Source organism: Melospiza melodia, chromosome 2, assembly GCF_035770615.1.
Source record: "Melospiza melodia melodia isolate bMelMel2 chromosome 2, bMelMel2.pri, whole genome shotgun sequence".
NCBI lineage: Eukaryota > Metazoa > Chordata > Aves > Passeriformes > Passerellidae > Melospiza > Melospiza melodia.
In genome coordinates, this window is record NC_086195.1 from 75,781,699 (window position 1) to 75,807,574 (window position 25,876).

Sequence of the window (25,876 nt, forward strand, 5' to 3'; positions counted from 1 at the left end):
CAGTGTGTTGTGAAGACAATATTCTTCCATCATACATCCATAGTACTAAAATTTACTGCATTGAATCTCCTGAATTTCAAACATTTTTTCTCTTTCTTGTGGCTATTATTTCTAAATGCCAGATATTTCTATCATTTTACTGTCAATTAGTTGCTTGTAGATCATTGGCAAGTAAATAAAGGCAAGTGAATAGCACAATTTGCTCTCTCATTTATAGGATTCTATGTTTCTTTCACTCTGAAGATATTGAGTCCAATTATTACAAAATTCTGATCCTACTGCTGCCACAGTTTCATGTAGCCATGTTTTAGTTGAAGGCATATCAGAGGAAACATAAAGCTGTTTGCAGCTGCAAATGACAAAAAAATCACATTATATACAAACACTTCTATTAATGGGGTTTTTAGCCTTTGATGTTCAGATGAATTTGTTTCTAATCATGCACTAAGAAACCCAGCCAGAAAATATTTGATTGCACGAAATAGTACTAAAATATAAAAATTATGAACTCTGCAGTGCTGAAATATTGGCTGCAACTTTCTCTTCAAAGGGAGGCACCAGGTCCCTGCGTTTGCCCCCTTGATCCACAGGTGCTGAGCTCTGACACTTCAGCAAATGCCAGTACAGCACTCACCAGAGCTCAGAGGAATGGAGGTTTCCAAATGTCCTACTCTGCTAAAGTTCATGATATGTTCAAACAACATTGGCTACCTCAAAAGTGTACCAGCAATGACTTTCTATTAATGAAGTTTTGTTCCCTTCACGCAGTTCCATTTTTGGAGAAGGTATCTGTTAGTGCATTTCTGATTTCACAGTCCTCCATCTTTTTAGAAGCTCAAGCAAAACATCAGCCTTCCATAGCAAGAAGATGGAAAACAATTGGATGGGCCTTGGATGCAAAAATAAAATTATATTTTTCATAAATAATTTTAGCTATGAATATAATATGAATATTTTATGGAAGTATCATGTTCTGTCCTCCAGGACTTATACAAGATTTTAAGTATAAGAATCCACAAGAAAGAGCTTTGTTTTGCATTTACACATGACAGAGACACACATTTTCCCCAAAACATCTGGTTATAAACAGCTCTGGAGGAGGATCCTGAACCAGGACAAACCCACCTCCAATTTAGTTCAGCAAGTGTTAACGGACAATGTTTTCAAAACACTAGTCGTATCAATCATCAAGAAGAATTAAATAAGAAAATTATGGATGGGAGTGGAATGTTACAGCCACATTTTTCCTTGCAAAGGCTTTTATGTTTCCAGAGACCTCACTTTTTGCAGCAGTCATATGGCCTATACAAATGGTGATTAGCATATTCTCATTTAGAGCAGCTAAATGGAAAAAATAATCCTTTCTTTTTCAAATTAAGGAGTTCTCATGTGATTTTTTTGGGTTTTAATGGCCCCTAAATAATTTTCAGCCTTTAAAATATTTGGCTTTGGATTTTTATTTTACTTTTAGAAGCTTTCAATCAAACAGTTAATGGACTTCCAGCAGGAATCTATGCAGCTATCCTGAGTGAGTGAATTTGAGAAAAAGGATGAGTGCTGTATTCTTGATTCAGGTATTAGTGATATTATTGTTCTTCGTGAAGAACATCCTCCTGTGCTTCATTTTTCTTGCCATCTGTCTTTCTCACTGACAAGTCTCACACAAAGAGATGACTGTGACTGTTCAGTCTAGCCTGGATGCTTCTTAAAGTTCCTCTTTTTTTCCTCTAATTTTAGGTTCAGAACAATTATAACCGAGTTTTGGGTGTGTTTTTTAATCTGTTTCTATTTTTAGTTCTTCAGCTGTCACTCTGACAAGTTAATGGATGTTCACTCATGCAGCATCTAAAGAACAGCAACAATCACAGTTTGCCATCAGAAATCGTGGAAATGAGGTATTTCCATGATGTAGCACTGTGTATCTTAGCTCTCGTATTTCATGGCTATTGAACTCCACTGGGTCCCTACAGAATGCATCTCCTATATTAATGCTGCACATCCACGATGATGGTGTAGTCTGTTTGATTATTCCACTTTATTTCTAGGTCCTCCTGGTCCCCCAGGGGTTGTAATAGTGGAGGAAATTACAGACACAACAGCAACACTCTCCTGGAGTCCTGGGGCAGACAATCACAGCCCTATCTCCCTCTACAACCTGCAAGCACGCAGTCCATTTTCTCTTGGCTGGCAGACCGTAAAAACAGGTGAGAAAAATTTTCAAACAGCACAAGTAGACTATTCAAAACTCCTGATCATAACAGTAATATTTGCTGGCAACTACAGGAACAGATACTCTTCAGAAAACAACAACAAATTAAAATCACTGATTTTTTTTTTCTTTTTTTTATTCCTTTTGTGTTACTTAGCAACAGCTCTGAAAGGACAGCACAAAGACACCTGCCACGATGCATCTGTGAATAAGCAGGAAGCTCTCCCCTAAATCCTTCAATCTGTGTCTTTTCAGGAATACTACAGTGCCAAAAACCTAGCTGCGATTCCTGACATGTTAGATCCTTGATGTCGATCATTTCTAGTGACCATGTTGTACCACAAAGTCTGCTTTCTGTTGAGATACTGCACGCCAGCTTCATGTTTCTGAGTGACTTACACATTTGTTTATTGTCTCCAGTTCCAGATCTGATAAGTGGTGACATGGAGTCTGCTATGGCTGTGGAACTGAACCCTTGGGTGGAGTACGAGTTCAGAGTAGTAGCAACCAATAAAATTGGGACTGGAGACCCAAGCGCACCATCGCGAGTGATCAGAACCAATGAAGCAGGTAAGAAAAGGATAAAAAGATTATTTTTACAGCACTATCAGAAACAAGACCTGCTTTATAATAATAATAGACCTAATCTCTTTTCACTGGTACACATCTGTGTGTCCAGTAACCAGGTGATATCCTTTTTAGTGGGGAGACAGTTTGTTTCAATTACAGGAATATTGCTTAACTTGCAGAAATTTCAAATAAAACTATTCCCTGCTCTTCTATTCCATCTGAGCTGCCTTACTTTTTATCTTACACTTCAGCTATTGCTGTCTTCCCTCTGATAAACTACTACTGCTCTTAAATTAGGCTGTTTTGAAGTCTCTTCAAACAACTGCTACTAAGCAGCCTCTTCCCCCAAATTTTTCACAACTTCTCTCTCTGACAGCTCATGGAACTTTTTCAGCAAGATAGGGAAGTCATAAAAGGCTTCTTAATTTAAAATACCTTGTATTCTAAGTGTTTGTTTTGCACACTCTACTCCAAACAGTTACTACATTTTAATAAATTTCATTGTATTTCTAATTAGGATGATACTTTGAGAGACCATAAAAACAAAATATTCTATTTGCGTCTCTTGAAAGCTACAATAGACTCCTAGTATTTGGAATCATTGACAATATGTTCTTTATCTCCCTTCATTCTGCCCCAGTTAAAGAAGATAAAGAAGGACAGGGAATCTGAGAAAAATACCTAGGCACTTAGAAAGACATATTTTAAGAAGCAGAAAGAGGTAAAGATAGGATTTGGACAAAGCCTCTGGTGAGAACTACATGTCAGAACACTTTCAGATTTTTCTTCATTCTTTTTTTGTTATTTTAGATGCCTAGACAGATTATTTTGTATTTTGATTCTTCATCAGTTGAATAATTCTTAAGTAACTGGTCACACCACTGTGAAGACCTCATGCCTGTCTTCTCAGTGACCTTTCCACGGGCACTGGGAGCTGCTGTTAGGTCCCCCAAGACCATCTCTGCTCCAGGCTGAACAAGCTCAGCTTCCCCAACCTCTCCTCACAAGGCCACTTCTCCCGCCCCTCTTCACCCCAGTGGCCTTCCCTGAATTTTTACTAATTGATCAATGTATTCCACATTTGGCACCCAAAATTGGATACCCTATTTCAGATGAAGTCTAACAAACCTATCTGCAGTCGTAATAAGTCATATTTATGTTTTCCTCTTTTAAATAACAGTGTAGTTGCCAGCTGATGCTAAATTTCACTGTGCAATCACAGAACAGCACTGAAGAGATTTGATTCCCATTCAAGTGTGTTGAAGGATGCTTCCTTTCAAACTCCCTCACCTTCTTCAAGCTCCCCACAGTGTGAGGTTCAACAACTTGATAACAGAAACTACAGCTGCTCCATACATCATTCCATTAAGAAAAAGAAGATATGAAAATCAAATAAAAAGCACAAATTTTTATTTTTTTAAAAAACTCCCTTTTTTCACCACCATTATTCTTTTCTTAATTTTGTACCATATTTCATTGGCAATACAAATTCTTTTGGACCTCAGTATTTGAACAACTTTTCCATTTGTTCAGATTATACATATCAGAGAGGAGAAATACATTCCAGAAAAAGTTTTTCCTGAAATAGGTTGCACCCCTGGTATTATGCTCTTTCAAACTGAGGAATATTTTCACTGTTTTCACAAGGATGGTTCAGTATCTCAATTGACCAGGTGCAGTTAAATTGTGGGCTTAAGTTTTTCTGACAAACAAGTTTGAAAATGTTAAATTTCATCCAGCTGGCAAGGTCCTTCTCCTTCTTGCCCAATGTTTAACAAAGCCTCTATTTGCTAAAACATATTCTTATAACTCAAGTGAAACTCTTCTTAATGCATATTCATTTTCAACATTCTTTGCAACTTAACCTCTGTTAAAACGAATTGATAAATCATAATATTGATCAGCAAAAACAAAATTATGGGAAAGGAAAAGCATTCAATATGTGATGAATTTTTACCTGGTGCTTGGATTTTATTTCTGGGTAACACTCCACGGTTTTTGCCATCAGAAAGAACAGAGTCTAACTCAAGAAAAAACCTAGAATCTGCACAGGGTTGTTAAACTGGAACAATAAAACAATAGATTCTGCTTTAAATAAAGAACCAAATAAATAAAAAAGCCCAAACTGTTACACATATGATTCTTTGAAAAATGGCATAATACACATAATATGTATGGCACTCTTGAAAGGTCAGAGCCTTCATGATCAGCTTCATTCAGGCAGCCAGCTTTTCCTTAACTTCAGATATTCCTGAAATTCAGAGTCTGTTGCCTCTGTATTCTGAAATACCTTTCACTGATTTTGGGAATTATCACCCCGGTATAGTTTTTAGATGCCAAAGAGAAAAGAAACCAGTAATAAGTTTTCATTGTCTTACAGTAGTTTTCATATGGGTTTTCAAATTAGCACATAATTGCCTATCTTAGTGAACCCATTGAGCCATCATTTTTCACAATCTCTTTATTACTAATTATTTTTATCTGAAAGCTTCAAGGGAAACTGTCTATTAGCATGATGACCAGTTCTAATATCATGGTTCTCAATTCTTAAAGGACATTTATGTGATAAGTCATATTTCAGAAAGAACATGGCATGAACCTCTCTACTCATGACCCAGGCAGAACAACCAGAATAATCAGTGCTATTTTCACTGATGGTAGATGTGGCCCACAAGTGCAAATGGGCAGGTTGCCCGTGCACTGAGTGGAAATCCAGAAATATTCTTCTCCCAGCTGAGAAAGTGAATGTGACTCGTGTTCAGATAAGAGTTGAGACCCTTCAGGCTGAATGGTAGCTATGTAGACAATCCACAGAGGCAGCAAATGTGTGATTCTGGTTCCATTATTTTACACTTAAATGGAAATCTGCATCTGTAGTTTAATGGTACAAGAAAATTTGATTGAAGACTAAAGTCTCTTTTTATCCCCACACCTCACTTATTTTATCACTCCTTATCCAAGATAGTAATAACACCATATATTACTCCATTATCTAAAAATACCTACAAAATAATAATTCAGATGGTATAATGAAACCAACAGAATAATAAACAGGTTTTGACTTGCTTTAATTTTTTTAATTAAACTGTAATCTTGTTACTTAGCTCATATTTAGTTAACATGATTGCTTTTCATTGCTACTTCCATTGGAACAGAAAATACCACAATTTTCTGGCACATCTAACTTAAAGCCAGCTGCTGCATTTTTGTCAGTTCTAGCCTTGATACATATTTTACAGGTCCACAAGTTGCAAAGAGCCAATAACATGAATTTAAACATGTCTGGCATTCCACTAAGACAGTCAGGGCATTTGAAGCCTGGGGGCAAAGCATCAGTTACATTATCTATTCATGAGGAAACATGGAGTGAGAGAAATTGAGTGGATTCTAAGTTTAACCTGTTAATCATGCATGCAAACTTGATTTTAGGAGGTAACAATGTAATGCACTCTATTAGTAACAGACTGTACACTGGCTATATTTTTAATAAATCCCTGTATTGCATTAAGTTGCCCTTTTTCTCAGCTAGAATTCCTTCACAGAATAACAAGGAATGTCTCTGTCCCAGGAAAAAAGGTGACCATTTTAGACCGGCTTTATTTTCAGGGCTTTTTTGTTGTTGGGGGTACTGTTTTATTTGTGATTTGTATAAAAGAAGTTCCAGCTTTTCCCGTTATCAAAACTATTTTTGTACTATAAAAATAAAAAAAAAAATTTATAACCTGCTGCATCTGGGACATTTGCAGATGAAGGCATGGTCTACTAAAGCCTTTGTAAAAAATCTGGTTTTGCATGAAGAAAAACAAAAGGAGAAAGTGGGCTGTAATCACTCACTGGAGGCTACTTAAGCTTTGGATTGCAGGCTCATGCTAATACTGACAAGAAATCCAAATGTGTGTGTGACAGAAAATGAAGCAGAGAAGACCTGCATTTGTCCCACAGTATTCTACGTATGCCACAGCATTCAGGATTTCAGCTCCTTAGGTGATTTGGAGACTATTCAGGCAGAGTCTGACAGTCACACACAACCCTCTTGTCAGTGAATAGAACTGAATTCGAGCTCATAATTAATTACAAATATTAATAATACAGAGGAAATGAGAACAGCATGTCAGATTCTGAGACCAGTAGGGCCATCCTTGTTTTCCAGTAGTTGAATATGCGTGCCGTCCACTTCTGAGATGCTGGCATGTTGTACATGCCATTCCTGAACGGGCGGGTTGTGCCTTGTCGTCCTGGGAGGGCGTCAGCTGGAGGGCTGGTCTTGCACAGAGTGAAAGCATTGTCCCTTAACACATCCTCCTTTTTCCAGATGTGTACTGCAGGAGACAGACAGAGATACACACACACATGTGCATACGTGCATACAGAGGGAGAGTGGGAGGCAACTGGGAAGAAAAAATTGAATGTGTTATACCTTTGATCTCATTTTAAACAGTCCTGCCAAGCTGGTGAAAACCCCTCTTTCCCCTGCCTGTGTCTTTTCTACAGCTAAAAAATGTTGCTTTTCAAGTTACATCTGTATCCTAAGTTATAAAAACCTTTAAAATAAACAAGCAACAGCAACTGTACCTTGACAAAAGGTACAAGTCATTTCTTGAGGATTAAAGCCAAGGTCATTAATTTATCTCCAAAAAAAAATGTAGAAATATCAACATTTTCCCTAATTTTTCTTTATTTGACAAAAATGTCAGAATTTATATACAAAGCAAATAATACAAAATAAATTGAATTACAAGTAAATTAAGAAATACAGGATTCAAGTAGAGTGAGAAAGACCTTGTGAACTAAGTATTGAATTGGCATTTGAGAAATCTGGACTCATTTGGTTATGAGAAAACTATAAATTTGGGTTGTACATCTCAGCATCTCTTAGTCTAAAAACAAGAATTTAGTAAGACTATTCGTTCTCTTTGTCTTCCCTTTAGGTGATATATTCCCTATTAAAGGGTAGGATCAAATCCAGGTACAAGTTTCTACTGCAATAATGTAATCAATTATACTCAGTTATAATAAATTATAATTTTGACTGTTAAATATTTTTGTTCTTCTCAAAAAATTAAGAGAGACTACAAAATTAAGAATCTGTATTTTCTCTTCATAATAAACAAAACACATTGAAATAAGCCACTAGACATTTCCTTGAGAAAAAAAAAAAGGTAAAAAAAACCAAAAAACACAAAACAGAAATACTTTTAAAGTATTAATTATTTAACAAATAGCATTTTTTAAATTTTTCTGCAAGACTGGAATGTTAAAAAGAGTATAAACTGCCCTACAAGTACTTTTCCAGGTTCAATGTGATATTTTCTTATTTATTGGTTGCTTATTTATTTTTCTTTAGCAAACTAGAACAAAAATAATAATTTTGGATAAAAATTAAAAATCTCAATTCCAACCATAATACTCTCATCTGTCTTTCTAGTTTTAGTTTTTTTATTTTAAAAACTGAATCAAAGTACAAATTATATTTTTAAGGTTTATTTGATATGCTTCATTTTTTATAATGTGAAAATGAAATACTTAGTGAATTATAATATTTTTCCCAAAACTGAGTACCAAGAATCTTTGAATCAGCTCATCTTTGCAGTCCACCAATTTCATTCAAAAATAAACAAAAAACCTAAACCAAAAAACCACCACAGAAAATCCATCAGACTTGCAGACTAAATAAAAAGGAATTTTTAAAATCTAATTAAATCACCATAAAGCACAGAGGAATTTTCTAAATTTTGGACACAGTGAAAGTGAAAGAAAGTGAGCATCTACCCCATATGTTTGTGGTTTCAGAGCCACCATTTTAAAACCTTCCCCATTTAAACGTTTTACATTTGAATATAGGTTAAAAATACATACATGACACTGTCAGCATTTTTCAGCACTTTATAACCACTTTTCCTATGCATGAAACCCTCAGCAATAGCAATTCTGTGCACTGTTTTTTTTTTCAAATTAAAACTCTGTTTTTCATCCATATTTAGCTTGTGATGATAAGATACACATGAATTATTAGACAATTGTCATGGCTTCCTGTATAAGCTTTATCCTTCCATATCACCTTTTCTTCATTGATATCTTAAGTACCTTGTCAAATGTTTTGTAGGACTGCTGAGAGCTACATTCTTCATGCCTGCTCTTAGAGAAAATGTTAATGGGTTTTTTGTTTGGTTTAGAGGAGATAAGTTTTGATAGAGTTTAATTTGACTTTCATTTCCAGCATATCACAGTAATTTCTTGCAAATGGAAAACAGTAAGAAAAAAATCCTGTTGTTTGCATTCAAATCAAACTCCTGGCACATTCATTTCAAGGTTTTTGTTTGTTTGCACCAAGTGGGGGGTGCATTTATTCAGAAAGAAAAATACCAAAGTTCTCAGCTTTGATAAACCCTAAACAAAAAAGGTCCTGAGGTCCTTGTTCTCCAGGTGCAGGTATCCTTTCTCCAGGAGCCAAATTTAGGCATCATATTTGTGTATTTGGTGCAAGTGCATCTCCGCTGCTGAGAATTAACAGCATAAAGATTGGGAAGTCTTTAATTGCATAGCAACAAACTCAGGCCATGAGTGAGTAAATTCAGATATAACATTGATATAAAGGGGATGGTGCTGAAAGCAAGGCTGATGTACAGCCTTGGTGTCTGGCAAAAAATGTTTCCTTTTAATAGTTTTCTTCACTTAATAGTTACTCATTTCAAACTGTCTCCCTCTAACTGTGCATGCTCTACTTTGCTGCAGCACAGAGGAAATTTATTCTTTTGACACATTTATTCTTTTAATGGTTATTCATTTGAAAGAGTTTCGCTGTGTGAGTGTACATTTTAGTTTCGTGCAAAAGAAATTCATCGTTTTGACAGTTTTATTCTTTTAACGTTTATTCATTTAAATAGGGCCACAGTCTGCAACATTGTTAACAAGAAAACTCCAGAAAGAGGGTGCTGCAGGTTAAATAAGTTCATCATGTTGGATGCTTCAAAGGACTGCCGCGTACTCTCTCATTTCTAATGTGGCAGGCACCTACATAAAAACTTCATTTGTCTCTATAATTTACCCAAAAATACCTTTGAGAGGCAAGAGAAAAATGGGTGCTAAACAAGGTTTAAATATGCTCCATTAGAGATGGCATCATCATTTTCGGATGTTAATTAACTGTCAGATGAGGCTTCATCTGCATCTTTTCATGCTAGACCATTCGTCACACTGTTGCACATCAACTGCATTCTTCCTACTCCTTTTTTAAAGCCAGAGGGAAATTCTGTTCCTGAAAGGAAAACTTCATTGCACTTTTGCCAAGAGGAAGGAAGGAAGGAAGGAAGGAAGTGTCGGAAGGAAGTGTCGGAAGGAAGTGTCGGAAGGAAGTGTCGGAAGGAAGGAAGGAAGGAAGGAAGGAAGGAAGGAAGGAAGGAAGGAAGGAAGGAAGGAAGGAAGGAAGGAAGGAAGGAAGGAAGGAAGGAAGGAAGGAAGGAAGGAAGGAAGGAAGGAAGGAAGGAAGGAAGGAAGGAAGGAAGGAAGGAAGGAAGGAAGGAAGTGGCGGAAGGAAGTGGCGGAAGGAAGTGGCGGAAGGAAGTGGCGGAAGGAAGTGGCGGAAGGAAGGAAGGAAGGAAGGAAGGAAGGAAGGAAGGAAGGAAGGAAGGAAGGAAGGAAGGAAGGAAGGAAGGAAGGAAGGAAGGAAGGAAGGAAGGAAGGAAGGAAGGAAGGAAGGAAGGAAGGAAGGAAGGAAGGAAGGAAGGAAGGAAGGAAGGAAGGAAGGAAGGAAGGAAGGAAGGAAGGAAGGAAGGAAGGAAGGAAGGAAGGAAATCGAAGGCACCATATTTGCAGACAAACACAGATTTATTGGAGAGAAACACAATAGAAATCTCTCCTATCAGTCTGTTAGAGCCACAGATAAAATAATACCTGCCTCATTTCCAGCGCTATGAATCAGAATCAGTCCCTACACCTTGTTGGGTTGCATCTTTTTTGAAGAAAAGCAGAATCAGGCTTCTGTTCTTTATTGAGGAGTTGAGAATTCAAAAAGTGACTATCCAAATTAATTCTGAAGTCTTAGGTGGACAGAGAGGAGCTAATAAAAATTGCATTTTCATTGAACTCAAGCTTTCAGTGGCACAGGAAACAGAGAGGACTGTGTACATTTATTTAAATGCATTTCATTTTGTATAGTTCAAAGGCAGAGTGCTACTCACTAAATAAGTTAAACATGCAATAAGGCCTGAACACTTAAAGGCTCGCAGTACATTTCTACCAGTGACCTATGTACTGCTGTAAAGAAGAAAATAAAAATTTTGTATCTTATGACAAATTTAATTAAATAGAGCATGCAGGTATTACCTCTTCACAGTAAATAAACTCAAGACTTTGGCCATTGTAGGAGTTTCATTAGAGGCACTAAACAAGGAAAAAGAAATTATACAATTCCAATGAAATAACTGATATTTCTGATTTTGCAAAACGTGATAATCCAAATAAAAATGGTGACGATAGTTATAATTTACTTCAAAGAATTTCATTCATTGCTCTTGTCCTTTAAAACTGCAATGATGGTCTCAATTTTTCAAGATGTGTGGGTAGTACTGTTTCCAGCATTTTGCAAGAAATCATGATGGACATTTGCGGTTGGCTGCTTTAAAATTTCTGAAAGTTGTCTCCCCAGTAGAGCAATGAAAAATAGATTTACAATAATTAAAACATTCTAAATTACTAACTACCTGAAAAATATTAGAGACATTATTAATTATGTTCTAAGATTTTACCTGAAATCTGAAATATATCAGATTTCTTGGCATTTCAAGTTGCTTGTTAAAAAATGACAAACATTAACAAGGTAATTCCTGTTTTACCTCTTAAGTGATCTGTACATTGAAATTTTTATCAATCTGCAGAAGACCAAGTGCTTAAACATTTTTTATTGCATTTTCATTCTCTGCTTATGTTTTGTTTAATTTTTCTAGCTTGTGTGTGCAATTCTCTCAAATGAGGCTTGAGCAAATTTTCTTTACCACAGAGTGCTATGTTTTTATTCCTGTTCTGATTTAACAGTCTCATATCTTCTGCAGCAACTTATGGCAATGGGGAAAACTTCAATAACTTGGATATTCTGGTTTGTTTTGTTTTGTTTTGTTTTTCCTTTTTGCACACAGTGCCAAAGACACCTCCAGCTAACGTGAGTGGCAGAAGTGGAAGGCGACATGAATTAGTAATAGCGTGGGAGGTAAGGGATTTTTCTGTTTAAGGGTTTTGTTTCATGTTAACTTCTTTGAGGCCAAAGTAAAGAGTACTCTACTGGGGTTTCCTTACAACAAATCTTGTCAACACATGAACACAAAATACTACTCTTAAATATGCTCTAAAATTTCAGAGTGCTGTGGATTTTCATGAGTTTTGAGTAGAAGACATGGTATCAGCTCTGAAGTTCTACTTATCAATCAGGCTTTTCTTCCTATGTATTGCTTGGGTTAATTTGATTTTTCTGGATCTTATGTAAACACCAGATTAAATAATAGCTAAGAGAAGAGAAGAGAAGGAAAGACTTATAAAATATTTTGAATATCAATTAAAAACATTTTTTTAATTGCTGAATAAAAATAAATTAAAGAGAATCCTGTGAATATATTTGGAATGCAAGATGCAACACAGATGTATGGTCATGCCAGTGGGAGAGTTGCTTTCTCTGCTAATTATGAAAAATAGTAGAACAGAGACTTTTCTTAAGGAGTTTTCAAAACTCTAGACTAATCATGAGCAGTTTCAGATTCATAAAAATTCATATATACATATATATATATGTATACATACTCAAGAAAAATTCCATCAAATAAAGATATGGGTTTATAATGAAAAAATTTTAAGCTGAGCCAATTTGAGGAGTGATTCAGATGGTAAGAGACACACCAAATTCTAATTGTTTAAATTGGCAAATTTTAGGGCATCTACAGAGACTGCCTTCTGTTGGCACATCTGCCTTTTTTGACATCAGCTACCAAAGACAGCTGAGACAGAGCCGATTTCAGTTTGCTTCATATTGTGTAAGGGTAAATATCAACATCTCTCTTATTAGGAGAGAATTTTCTGAATCCTGAACAAAAATACTTGGGGGCTAGAACTGTTTCTGGTGTGAATGGACCCAATCCCAGTCCCTAAGAAGAGATATTAATATCCAGTATTCATATTAAGTGCCTTTATAGCATGTGCCAGGTTACTGGGTTGGGGGACTACTGCAGAGTGTTATAAATCCCACTCTATCAAGGACCAGAGTTTTCTTCCCAAAAAAATCAGAGACCCATGGGTGAGACTAGGTTACAAATTCAGATTTTCTTCCTCTACCCATGGAGTCATGATGATTTTTTTTCTGGGATATGCAGTGCACAGCTTCAGAAGGATGGGTAGAAAATTTTGTCTGCAAGTGAAGTGACAGGTGATGAGATATTCACTTGAAACGTGGAGGGGAGAGGATGCAGTCTCACCTGTGCCCCGGCTCTGATTCATTTGTCCATTAGCTGCATCTCTAGGATGGGCATTTCAAGAGACAGAGTTTAGACACCCATTTTTTCAACATTTCACATAGGTTTAATATGCAGACATCTGTTAAATATAACCCAGTTTCTAAACTAGCCCATTGGCTTCATAAAAAATGTAAGCTACTGCTAATGTACTAATTAGCATGAAAAGTTCCATTCATTGAGTAGGATATGTAAGTTTTAGTTTTCACAGTGTTCAGACTCTAAAGCAGAAAAAATCCCTTTTTAACTGACTGCTTATGTCAGAAGTGTCCCAATTTAAGTGGCTAACTTCACAGGTCCTCTGAGGAGAGAAAAGAAAATGTGTTATTTTCCACCAAAAAAAAAAAAAAAAAAAAAAAAGAAACTTTTTCAGACTTAGAACAACTTAGATTTATTACAATGTATCCTAAGTACTAAACTGAACTGTGGAATTGAATCTCTAAGACCTAACACCCCACTTGGAACAGAATTTAGATAGTCTGGCACCTAAAACCCAAAAGAGTCCCACCACAGTAGGTATCACAATGTATTAGTCTATATTTTTAACAAGACCACTGATAGGGCTATTCCACCTACAGACAACTGGTCAAAACATCCCAATAAAAAGTGGGATATACGAAAGAAAACACTTTTCTGAGCAAAAGACCCCATTCAGTCCAAGGACAATGACTTGGCTATGGTGATTAGGTGAGGAAACTCTCTTAGAAGGTACCTCTGTGGAAGCAATTGTCCTTATGAGGACAGGTATGTTAAGCAAAATTCTATAATGGAACTGCGAGATTTTTTTAAATTAGTAAAATTATTTCCAATCATAATTAAGTTTCTGAACTTAATTTTTCAGCCAGTGTCAGAAGAGTTTCAGAGTGGAGAAGGATTTGGATATATTGTAGCCTTCAGACCCAATGGGACGCGTGGGTGGAAGGAAAAAATGGTGACATCTTCAGATGCCTCAAAATTCATCTACAGAGATGAAAGTGTGCCACCTCTGACTCCTTTTGAGGTGAAAGTTGGTGTTTACAACAACAAAGGAGATGGTCCCTTCAGCCCTATTGTGGTCATCTGCTCAGCTGAAGGAGGTCAGTTCAACATGAAGTTAAATTGCATATTGTGAACTATATTAAGCCTTTTATATATACATATATATATATATATATATATATCCTCTTGCAACACACTTGTTGAACCTTAAATTACAAATTTCTTTGCAGATGTGCTAAATAACATTCAACAAGTTTTGCAGAGAAGGAAGGAATTTGCCAAGAAATAAATTGCAAAGTTTAGGAATAGACTTCAAGCCACATTAGTCATAAAAAACACTGAAAACACCCAAAAACACCCAAGAAAAACCTCAAAGCCATAAAGGTTCATCCTTTATATGAAATCATTAGCTTTAATTTCAGACAGGTCTTTCTCTAACACTGAGCAAAGAAAGGATGCCACTTTTTAATGATTCTGAGATTCATGATCCTTTTTTTGGTGGGTTAATCAGACAACAGTTCAGAGAATAAATAAATTCACTTATGAATGTTCATTTCCTAGTTAATGCATTCTAAAAGTGCACAGAAATAAATTTTGTTTTAATTTTTATTTCATTAGTAGAAAGTTCTGACACTGCATTAATGTCCCAGTCTTCAATGTGAATTATAGAAATAGCTCCCAAGATCAAATGAAAGATATTTCTTGAAAATTCCTATTGAAAATTGCTATAATTTTTAAACAGTATTTTGTTGGGCAGAAAAGAACCAAACAGACACAACCAACAAACAGTAATCAGTACTGGTAAAAGAAGTTGTTCTGTTTTGACAGGACCCAGTGTATGGAACTTCCCACACACAAAAAAGACAAATAAATGTTATCTACCATAATATTTTCAGAAGCTCCATTACTGAAATTTATAAATATCAGTTTTTCTTTGCTACACTATCTTGAGTTATTCCCCTGTCTCCTATTAAGAGAGTAAAAATTAGCAGTCCTAGTGCAGATGAGAGGAATTTCATACTCTGTCTTTGAAACAGTAATACAACGATAATAATATTTCATGTGAAGCTGGAAAACATTAAATGTTACTTCATATTAACCCACAATAAATCTGTACCTTTGGAACCATGATGTAGTAGACACTGTCTGCTACTATTCTCTCACAGTAATTACAGAAATTGGAGCTGCTGTTTTTACAAAAAGTATTCCCAGTAATTTGTGTTTTTCCACTTTTTGAATCAGGATTCATCAGTAGTCATATTTTTATAAAACAATTACATTTTAAAATGTAAAAATTGCACAGTACAAGTTGAAAATTGTACAGCTGACTTTCCTGTTCATCAATGAAAATGGATACTGTGAGGTCAATGGTGATGTTTATATTTTTAATAATTTCATACTCTAAGCAGAAAGTTCTTTGCAAATAAAGTTTTGCAAAGAAAGGGAGACAAACACTTTTTTTTTTTTTAGTGGCAAAATCTATTTTAACAGAACCTGAATGCTCAATGTTAATAATGATTCCTTATACCTTTGCTTGTTATTTGGACAAACTGGAAATAGAATAATTAGTAATAGATAAACAATCTTTTCTATCAGTTCTTTTAAAATATGAGCTTTAAAAATGGTCTTAATAGAATATTAAAATTAACTTTCTCTAAAAACCAGCTTTTCTGATTTGAAGTCAGTAACTTGAAAGTATTTATCCATTTTAGCTTTGCTAATTCAGTCTCTGTATGTGTCTGCACATGAGAAATTCTATTATTTTACAAGACATATTTCCGGAAAGATATGGGATGCTGTGACATTACAGTACAAAATTATTTTATAAAAATCTTTCCTTCAGAAAAAAACAAGGTAATTTACTGAGAATTTAAAGGAGCAATGAAACAGAGTTTTACAGCTAAATTCGGGGCAATATGAAGGTTGAGGACAATAGACATTGTAGTTTGCTATGAAAATGGGGAACTGGTTTTGAAAGAGGTATGGACTGTCATGCCTAGGGAGCTAAACAACTGAAGGCACAATTTTTCAAGGATTTCTATTGAACAGTAGATATTAAATAACAATTGACAGTATTATGGTCCTAGGGGTGATCCAGCAAAGCCTTAGCTTACATGCTTTTCATTACACATCCAATTCACTCAGTAAATATCTAGAGAAAGCAATAGGATAAAATTATTAAATATTAAGGCTTTATGTTACATATTACAAGTTTTCCCACGTCTACAAATGGATCTACAATTGTTTAATGGTGTAACAAATTTGCCTAAGGAAGTCTAGGTACCCTTGATCATGTTGCTTTTTATTAGCACACTGGAAAAAACCCGTTTTCATGGGACAGATTCTGAACCATGAAGAAATCTCACATTTATTAAGAATGAATGCACCTCCATCTTCTGTATGACTGCGACATCATATTCTATGATTCACATTCAGAGCCCTTTGGTGATAGCTCTGAGTTGCTCTTAAGCAAGCAACTTGGTAGGTGGTGTTGAGTAAAGGTGTTCCCTCACTGAACACAATAGACTGCCCTCTGATTGCATAGTGACTCTGCCTAGGGCAAAAGGTTTAAAACATTGCTTTCTAAGTAAAAGAACTCAGAAATTTGACAAAAACACTGAGCACTTTTTCAGAAGTAAATAGAATGGCTAATGTCTTTCTGTCTATTAAGTCAGATCATATAATAGAATCATAAAATGAATTGGGTTGGAAGGGACCTTAATTATCATCAATTTTAACACACTGCTGTTGGCAGAGAACATTCCACTAAAAAAGTTGTTCAAAGTCCCATCCAACCGGGCCTTGAACACTTTCAGGGAGTGGGCATTCACATCTTCTCTGGGCATCTTGTTCCAGGGTCTCACTAACCTCACAGTTATTTCTTTCTAACAACTACTCTAAATTTCTCCTCCTTCAGTTTTAATCCATTCCCCCTTATCCTGTTACTTTGTGCTAGTATAAATTATCTCTGCCTCTTATATAAGCCTCCTTTAAGTACGGGAAGATTACTAGACATTCTCACTGGGACCTTCTCTTCTCCAGGCTGAACAACCTCAACTCTCTCAGCCGGTCTGGAGAGGCGCTCCAGCCCTCTGATCAACTTCATGTCCCTCCTCTGGATCTGCTAAAGCAGCTCCAGGTCTTTATTGTGATGAAGACCCGAGAGTTGATGCAGCACTGCAGGTGGGGTCTCAGCAGAGCAGAGCAGAGCAGAGGGGCAGAGTCTCCTCCCTGGCTCTGCTGCCCACACTGCTTTGGACGCAGCCCAGGTTATGATTGGCTTTTTGGGCTGTGAGTGCACGGTGAGAAAAGCTCATGCTCAGCTTTTCATCCATGACAACTCACAAGGTCCTCTCTTTATGGCTGCTCTCAATTAGTTCTTTTCCCACTCAGTGTTTAAGACTGCCCCAGCTGAAGTACAGAACATTGTACCTGGCCTTGTTAAACCTCAAAAGGTTCCTACAGACCCCCTTCTACAGTTTGCCCAGGTCCTGGATGGCATCCTCTCCTTCAGGTGTGTCAGCTGCAGCACTCAGCTTGCTGTCATCTGCAAACTTGCTGTGGGTGCCCTCGATCTCACTGTCCATGTCATTGATAAACGTATTGAAGGACACTGGTCCCAAGGCAGAGCCCCAAAGGACACCACTTGTCACCAGCCTCCACCTGGACATTGACCCAACAGGTACTTAGAAGACAGAATTACAACAATGGTCACTAAAATATCAACAGCAACAGTGGTGACCCAAAGTTGAAGGGGCAAGAAATTCTACCTTGTCATAGATACTTTAAGATCTTTTTCCTCCTTCACCAGACTTTTGACTTTATAAAAATCATCATCAGAATATAGTTCATGGGAAAGACTGCCCAGGACCTAAAAGTGCAGATGAATGTAATGGAAGAATAGAGAACAGAATGGAGAATCAGTCAAAAAGGTTGTACAAAACTAGACATATAACCCATGGAAAAAAGCAAAGCAAATATATGTGTGATTCTCTGCAAAAGGTATCTTTATTCAGTAGGGAAGTTTGAAGGAAGAGCCTTTCCTGGAAAACATAGGAAAGGAAATAAAGCAAGGAAAGAAGGAAATAGAGGTCACATGTAGTGGTGTTAAAGGGATGATGGGAATCAGGAAGCAGTTCTGAAGAGGGAATGAGGATGATGCTCAGACGATGCAGGATAGAAAAAAGATGCACAATTACCTCAGTAAGAAGACAGAACAAAAGGAGACAGTAGGCATTTCCAGCAGCAGGAAAGGATGAGCCTGAACTTTACATAAAGGAAAACTTTAGTAAGAGAAAGAGACATGAGGGCACGGCAAATTAGGCTACCTGCCAGGAGAAAGGTTGCCATGTGCAGGCCTGAGGCTGAAAAGGATCATGAACAAAACAGAGAGAAATCTTCTGACCATACTTTCTGTCAGGAAAATAAGGTATCAGATTCTTGCTAGGAAATACTAAAACAGCACTGAAATTCAGTGCAGGTACAGAGGAATTTTATCCACAGAAGAAAAAATACTTTGTAAAGGCACTAGACGCTGAACATAAAGCAATGAACAAAAATAATGTGAGCCCTGTTTGTTACAACATAAACATTTATGCGTCCTCTTTTTATCGATGACTACATTTCACCTAAATACCAAGGTGCTAAGAATTCCAGAATTACTAATCAAGCTTTCAGTATCAGGGAAAACTATCTGCAACCTCTGTGTGTGGCTTTAATTCACTGGAAACTGAAAACTGGAGAGATCACAAATATAGCAATGGAGAAGGAAATACAAATGTGAAGGTATGATGGTAAGAAGATGGAAAAGGCTGTGCTGATAACAGTGATGGCCAGGCTGGCTTTCTTTAGACAAAGTATGAGCTACACAAGAAGGACAAAATAAAAGTAAGAAGTTGGATGTTATAACATGCTGATGATGTGATAATGTATCAGCAAATAAAAAATCAGTGTTTGGATAAAGCAGAATAACCTTGGGTTCCATGTAATTTTGGAAAAGGGCAATTACAAAAGCTGGAAGTCAAGCTAGAGGTCAATTACTGATTACCCTGATCAATTTGGATGCTGAAAAAGACATTTCTAATTGTTCAAAAATACTAAAGAATGTTGTTATTTATCAGCAAGTTCAGCTGTTCAGAGCAGTTTGGATAGTAAAAACTAATTAGTAAAGACTAATGACCTTGTGTTCTGACTGTGCTAATTAGCAGATTCTTTATCTAGTATGGACTAAGTGAGAAGAAATAACAGTACAATAGCCTTGTTCTGATGACTAATTAAGACACTATAGAAAAGCTGATCATAACAAATAACAGAGGTACACATCATCATTAAAAAGCAGAAAATTATTTTATTAACTGGAATTAACTGATGAAACTAAAAACAACAGTGTTTTGGAATGTCTCTAAGTGAAACGTTTAACAGATATTTGAAGTTTATTCTGCAAGAAATGGTATATTTCTGACAGGACATGACATCTGAGGATCTATAGATGTACCCTCTAAAAGATAATCAGAATTAGTAAAAAAAATACATAATGCAACCCAAGTAATGGAAAGGATAAAAATAACACAAGTATAGATAAAAAATTAAGGTTCATAGGTTCTTTATTTTTTAAGTTGGGAAAGTATATAAGGCATGAATAATTGAAGTAAGGAATTTATATTAAATATAATCAAGGAATGGTAAACAATAATTAAAAACTTTATCATTTATGTTAAATAAATAAGATTTTATAGACAGGATAGCTAATAAGAACATGAAAGTGAAAATTTTTATATCTGTAGTGAAATTTTCTGGTGTTGCCAATTGATAGAAAGTCAACCCTTTCTAAATTCAACAATGCAGAATTTGCTATTCAAATGTACCATAAATAAAATTTAATCTGTTCTTCTACTCATGGAGATGGGGTAGAAATTTCACATAAGAAAGACTCAAATGTTTTAATTTGCATGAAGGCCTTACTCTGATAAAACTGTCACGTCCTGAGGCAGCAAAAATTGCCCAGAGTCAACATGGATGATGCCAACAGTGTAATGGCACAGATAGCTGTTTGTCTCCATTTAGTTTACAAGTATAGATGCAGCCTAAAAGCACAAGGATAAATATGAATTAGAGTACTCTACAGTATGGAAATAGATGAGAATAAAAAAGGAAATAGAAACAAGTTTCTGAGAACCCAACTGGTTTCAAGATGAGTTAGGCCTTTTATAAAGGATTTTTTGGTAAATGGTTGTCATAATGGGTGATACAGGATCAGTTCTGTTCATTTCAGTATCTAATTTCTCCTTCAGGCATTGACAGAATTATCTTCACAACAATTGAAAGATCTATAATTTTGATAAAGGGAATAGTGAACACTACTAAAAACTCCTATATAGGAAATAGAAAGCCCTGAGCGATACAGGTTAAAGCCTGAAGACTCTCACACTTAATGTTTAAAACCTCCTGAGGGACCCCAGATGCACTTCTGTAATACATACAAGATGCAATGATACTGCACAGAGATTTTGTTCTTGCTTTGTATGGATTTGGGGTAGTTCATCGAGCCAATGGAGATCTAAAACTCTCAGTTATCCAAAAGGCAAAGGACCATACATAAGCCCCTGCAGTTTTGTGTCTCCATATTTAGATAAATAAGTTGCTATTTTCTTTTCATTGAGAGGAAGTAATATGCAATTACACACCTTTGAATACAGCCTCAATGTCTTTAATTAAAATCCTAAATTCTTTAAGTCCTGTGATTCATTTCATAGCTAAAGTTGAGCTGCTTGGGGTTTAGGTGAACCTGAAAACTAATTGGCAGATTAGCTGTAAACTACAGAGGGTTTTTACCTGATTCTGCCAGAGAATCTGTCTGCAGAGATCATGTGAAAGCTCAGCTAGAGCTGTCTCCAATGACTTTTTAAGGAATGAAAACACAGCCCTGCCATGCAGGAGTTTATTATCACTCTGATCAATGGCACTAGCCCCCTGGGAAGCAGATGTGCAATAAATATAATGGGCACATCCCCCCCTCACATCCTGAGGGTAACTCTTTTTGCCATGTCACTTTATGGAAACAAACCATTTGGCAGATGGCAACACTCCTCTGGTAAATTCTTTGTGGAATAAGGCAGCTCCTTATTCCCAGGTGACATTCTGCTGTGTAATAAATCTGGGTTATTCCACAGGGAATGGAGAGTCGCAGCAGGGTGTACACTGTGAGAAAGTGTGCAGGAGAAGGCTTCAGAAGTTCTACCCAACAAGAAAGAGTATTTCAGCACTAAATCAAAAATATTCAGGGCAGAGGTCTTCACTTGTAGCTCATTCCAATATTCTTCTAATTTTTCCTCTGTTTTGTCTTCTGCGAAGACGCTGGTCAGAGAGAAGGTGGAAATGGAAAGGACTTGTGGAAAAGTGATAATTCCAAAGGTCTGTCCTGGAAACAGTAATCTTGTTTCTGCTATTGAGGAAATTGGATATTTTTCCCCTTTTAAGCACAAGATTCTGGAGAAAGTTCTATATCTTGCAGACAGACATTTCACTGCAGATCTGGTGGAGTCCCCCATTTCTCAGAATGGAAAAGGTTCACTAAAGGTTCTCTGATTTGCAAGATAGTCTATGTGGCTATTTCTAGCAAGGAAGCAGATACTAGCACTTTCTTTACTTATTGGTTGACATGAGAGGGATGACTTTTCCTGGTTTTCCTTCTGATGTATCTCTTGTGGATTTTTCAACAGAGAGGCATTATCACAGAAATAGATCCTGGCTGAAATCCCAAAATCTCAACTATGAGGAACTGCCTGCAGCCATAATGCAATTGCTCAGACTGAGGTTCTTATCTTCAAATAAGGGCTTGAATTTTGAATAAGACTACTTTGTAAAAATTCTTTTTGGAATCAAAATAAGAACTGAACAGGTATGAAGTGATTGGTTGAGTAGTCCTGGCTGAGGCTCTGCTCCACAGAAGAATGAAAACAACATAAATTTGCATAGGCTCTTGGACTTCATGTGGAAATCCTTAAGGATGCATATTTCAGGAAAACAGATCAGCTTGCAGTCATAAACAGGTAGTACACACTAAGGGCTAGTAACTGATTCTTTTCTTTACTTCCTAGTGTCAAAATTCAGGATTCCCTCTCTGAACATTAGAAATGAAATTAGTACAAATGTATGTCCTGCCATTTCACAGTCATCCCAAAAAACCTACATATTGATCATGTTTCTTTAAAGTGTCATGCAGCACAGGGAAAGACAGTGTTTCATGGATATTGCACACATCCTTATGAGAATTTGTTGTACTGCATCTTTAATTCAAAGAAGGGACTATTAAAGAGACTCTTAAAGATGGACCTTTTTCTTTTTTCAGGAAGTATGACCATAGGTAGACACCTATAGGTTTAACATAGGTGAAGAAAATAATATGATTTATAACATCAGTGACCATAATAGAAAAAGCTAATGAACCTATCAAACTTATCATTAGTTTTAGACACAGAGAATAAAGCATGGCATTGGAGTGAACCACAGACTGTATTATATCACCAGAAATTATATGGTCCTCATCATATCTGAATCAATAAAAAATGCTATTTAGGCTCCAAAAATTTTTAGACAGTCATGCTATATCTTATTCCCAAATAGATAATTTCTGTTGTTTTGCTGAACACAATTCTCAGCGCCTAATATCAGTGAAACTGCAGTGAATTATTTCTGAATATGTGAGAAATACATTTTCTTCACATAAAAAAATCCAAACTATTTCTGCTCCATTTGTTGAAAACAGTTTTTAAAAATATCAGAAAATATTCTATGTTTCTATTCAAGCAAGGTATAAACCACTCCTCATGAATGCTGTGAAGAGAAAATGATTCCTGCATTTATAGAAAATGTAAAGTCTGCCAACCAACATTTTGTGTACATCTCAAATTATTTATACCACTGCAATCTTTTCTGACAACAAGGTAATTGCTTCAATAATACAAAAACTAGAAAATAGCTTTTGCCACACAAATCTTAGTAGTACATAAAATGGAAAGCAGGATGTAACTGTTGAACAGAAAATGATATTACGAGCAATATATTTCTTCATAGTGCAATTCTTTCAGTATTGAATTCAAAAGATCATTTCTCCTATTCCTGAACATATTTTTTTTCGTTCTTTATTACCTAAAAAGTTCCAAACATATTTTACACTTATTAGTGATACTCATTGCTGGCAAACAGCAAACACCACTTCGTATCACATCAGATTGACTTCTTTTCTTGAGACATAAATTTAAAAAGAGATCAAAAAAGTATAACAAACATTAAAAGTCTGACATCAAAAAGGATGAAAAATTTGTATGAGCTGTGTCAAAAATATTTGTAGGGCAGCAGTGCCAGAGCAACAGCTGCAGAGAAAGGAGAGTACTTAATGAGTCAACATTGATATTAGATATCTTACATACTAGATGGTTTGATCACTGAGAAAAATATGTAATTTTATCTCAGGCTCTCTGCTTTTCTGCAACCCTGTTAAACAAGTCCCCAAAAGCCCATTTTTCATAAAGCTCTTTGATGTGTCTCCCTGTGACATAAAACCAAGACCTCTGCCTGCCCTTCAGGAACAGATCAACACATTAGAAATGTAATGAGGGACATTAGGCCAAGGAAGAAATCGCAGGTTCTGTGACTAGAGGGGAATGTGAATTCACATTTTTACTAAGTGAACTACACCAGAAAGGTGGAGAAATGCCTTATTGTGTGCCGTACAATATATGTAGAAGCCTTGCCTCCACAGCTTGTCTTCAAGAATGCTTTCAGTTGTATTTAGGTAATAAAGCAAACTACTCACAAGATTTCTTTGACTCATGTCCCAGTTTCATACGAGACAATTTTTGGACACTTGTCACTATTGTAACAGGTGATACAACTGAGTGGTGGCATGCTCAGTAGCCTGTAATGGCAAATATCTGGGGACATTTACTCAACTTCCCAACCACTGAAAGAAGCTGGGCCTCTATAAGGCATTCATTGATGTCAAAGTACAAAGGCAAACAAGCCTGTGACAACACTGCTGGGCAAGTGTGGTGTGTAAAGCATCCCACAGCCTCCTGTGAGCATCCTGGCCATGCCCCAGCACCACCAAAGGCACCCAGCCAGGCTGGAGGTCAGGAAGGACCCTCTGTTCCAGATAATCAGGAGGTCGGGACTGCAGAGTGTTATATGGGTGGCATGGAGATAGAAGCACAGACAGAAGGCCAATGGAAACAAACGCAGGTAATCAGAGGGACGGACATTAGGTCTTGGTGTCTTCATAAAAATGTGCACACAAGGCCTAAAACAGTAAATGCTGCACAGCAGAGAGAAGGTGGCACATCCCAAATACTGGTGCCCGTTTCTTCAAGGACATAATAACATAGTCTTTAAAAAAGTATCTTTCACACGGCGTTTCACTACAGTGCTGGGTATCGCTTCCTCTCAGTGTTGCCCCAGGGCAGGACTGACTGAGCACCCCAGCAAGGCATTGCTCATCCTGAGCTGACGGAACGGCGCTAAAAAGCCACAAATAGCATGAATGCTCTGTTTGCTGCTGCAGTTAGGGCTATGAAAGGGGTGTGTGGAGGCAGGGGATACATTTACAAATATTAAAGCTTTTTTAAAGAATCGCAGACAAGAGATTCATTTGTGGTTTGCTGCACCCGTCATCAGTGATGAGATATTGATGTAGCATGACACAAATAAAGAAATACAACAACAATAATCTCTTCATCTTGTTCAGTTTTTCATGTTCCCCCTAAGTGTCATACCTTCTTGAGAGCATTAAGGTAGAATAAAGGAAGTAAATGACAGTTTCAGGCAGAGTGTTTTTGATAAATACAAGCTGTTACAGTGGAGGTTTATTGTTTCAATTTTTCTTAATACAGAACCCACTGCTGCTCCCATCGATGTCAAAGCTACGAGTTTGTCTGTATCAGAGATTCTTGTTGCGTGGAAACATATTAAAGAAAGTCTAGGAAGACCACAGGGATTTGAGGTATGAACACAGAATATCATAATGAGAAGTCTTGTTGCTTTTGAGAGTGTTGCATTCTGTTAACATGTGCAGTAGTGAAACTTCAATGGGAATTATTCTTGTTTTAGCATACGTACCCCTGGCTGTGGAACAACGGTCACAGCTGTAGCACCGGAACATTTTTTTATTTATTTGTGCTTGAAAACTGTTCAACACCAGTTCTTATAACATCTCTTTGTCACTTGAGAAAGAGCTGAAAGAACTGCAAGTGACCCAGCATGCATCATTCACAGGCTGGGGAAAATTAGGTATTGACTGTTTCCAGCTCTGAGTGACCAGTTCAAACTCGTTATTTACTGACGGCAGTCAGCACAGAGAAAGGAGAGAGCCTCTGCATCCATGTGCTCTCATCCCACAGTGGCCGAGGGACATCTGCTGGGCAGACAGTAACAACAGGATGTCAGGAGGGAAGCAGCAGCGGCACAGTCCTTAAATAAAGCACTGCTTAGAGAGAGCACTTCCTGACCTGGGAGAGTGAACCAGCCCTGGCAAGGGACCTCCCTGCACCTTTGGATACAGTTTACAATCCAAACCTCCAGGAACAGACCAGATCTAGCAGTACACCTGTCTATTCTTTTGGGCCACCACCACAAC

General features: G+C 36.8%; 1 protein-coding gene across 4 annotated transcripts in view; it reads left to right on the forward strand.

The window, feature by feature from the left end:
• CNTN5 (contactin 5) overlaps positions 1–25,876 on the forward strand; it is a 611,453-nt gene that overhangs the window by 572,588 nt on the left and 12,989 nt on the right. For 3 of the 4 annotated variants that reach the window (XM_063148896.1, XM_063148898.1, XM_063148895.1), the window contains 5 exons: positions 2,046–2,204; positions 2,630–2,779; positions 11,911–11,981; positions 14,111–14,345; positions 25,134–25,243. In XM_063148896.1, the coding sequence (XP_063004966.1) occupies positions 2,046–2,204; positions 2,630–2,779; positions 11,911–11,981; positions 14,111–14,345; positions 25,134–25,243 (725 nt within the window). The remainder of the gene's footprint in view (positions 1–2,045; positions 2,205–2,629; positions 2,780–11,910; positions 11,982–14,110; positions 14,346–25,133; positions 25,244–25,876) is intronic. The other variant, XM_063148899.1, reaches the window with a different exon arrangement.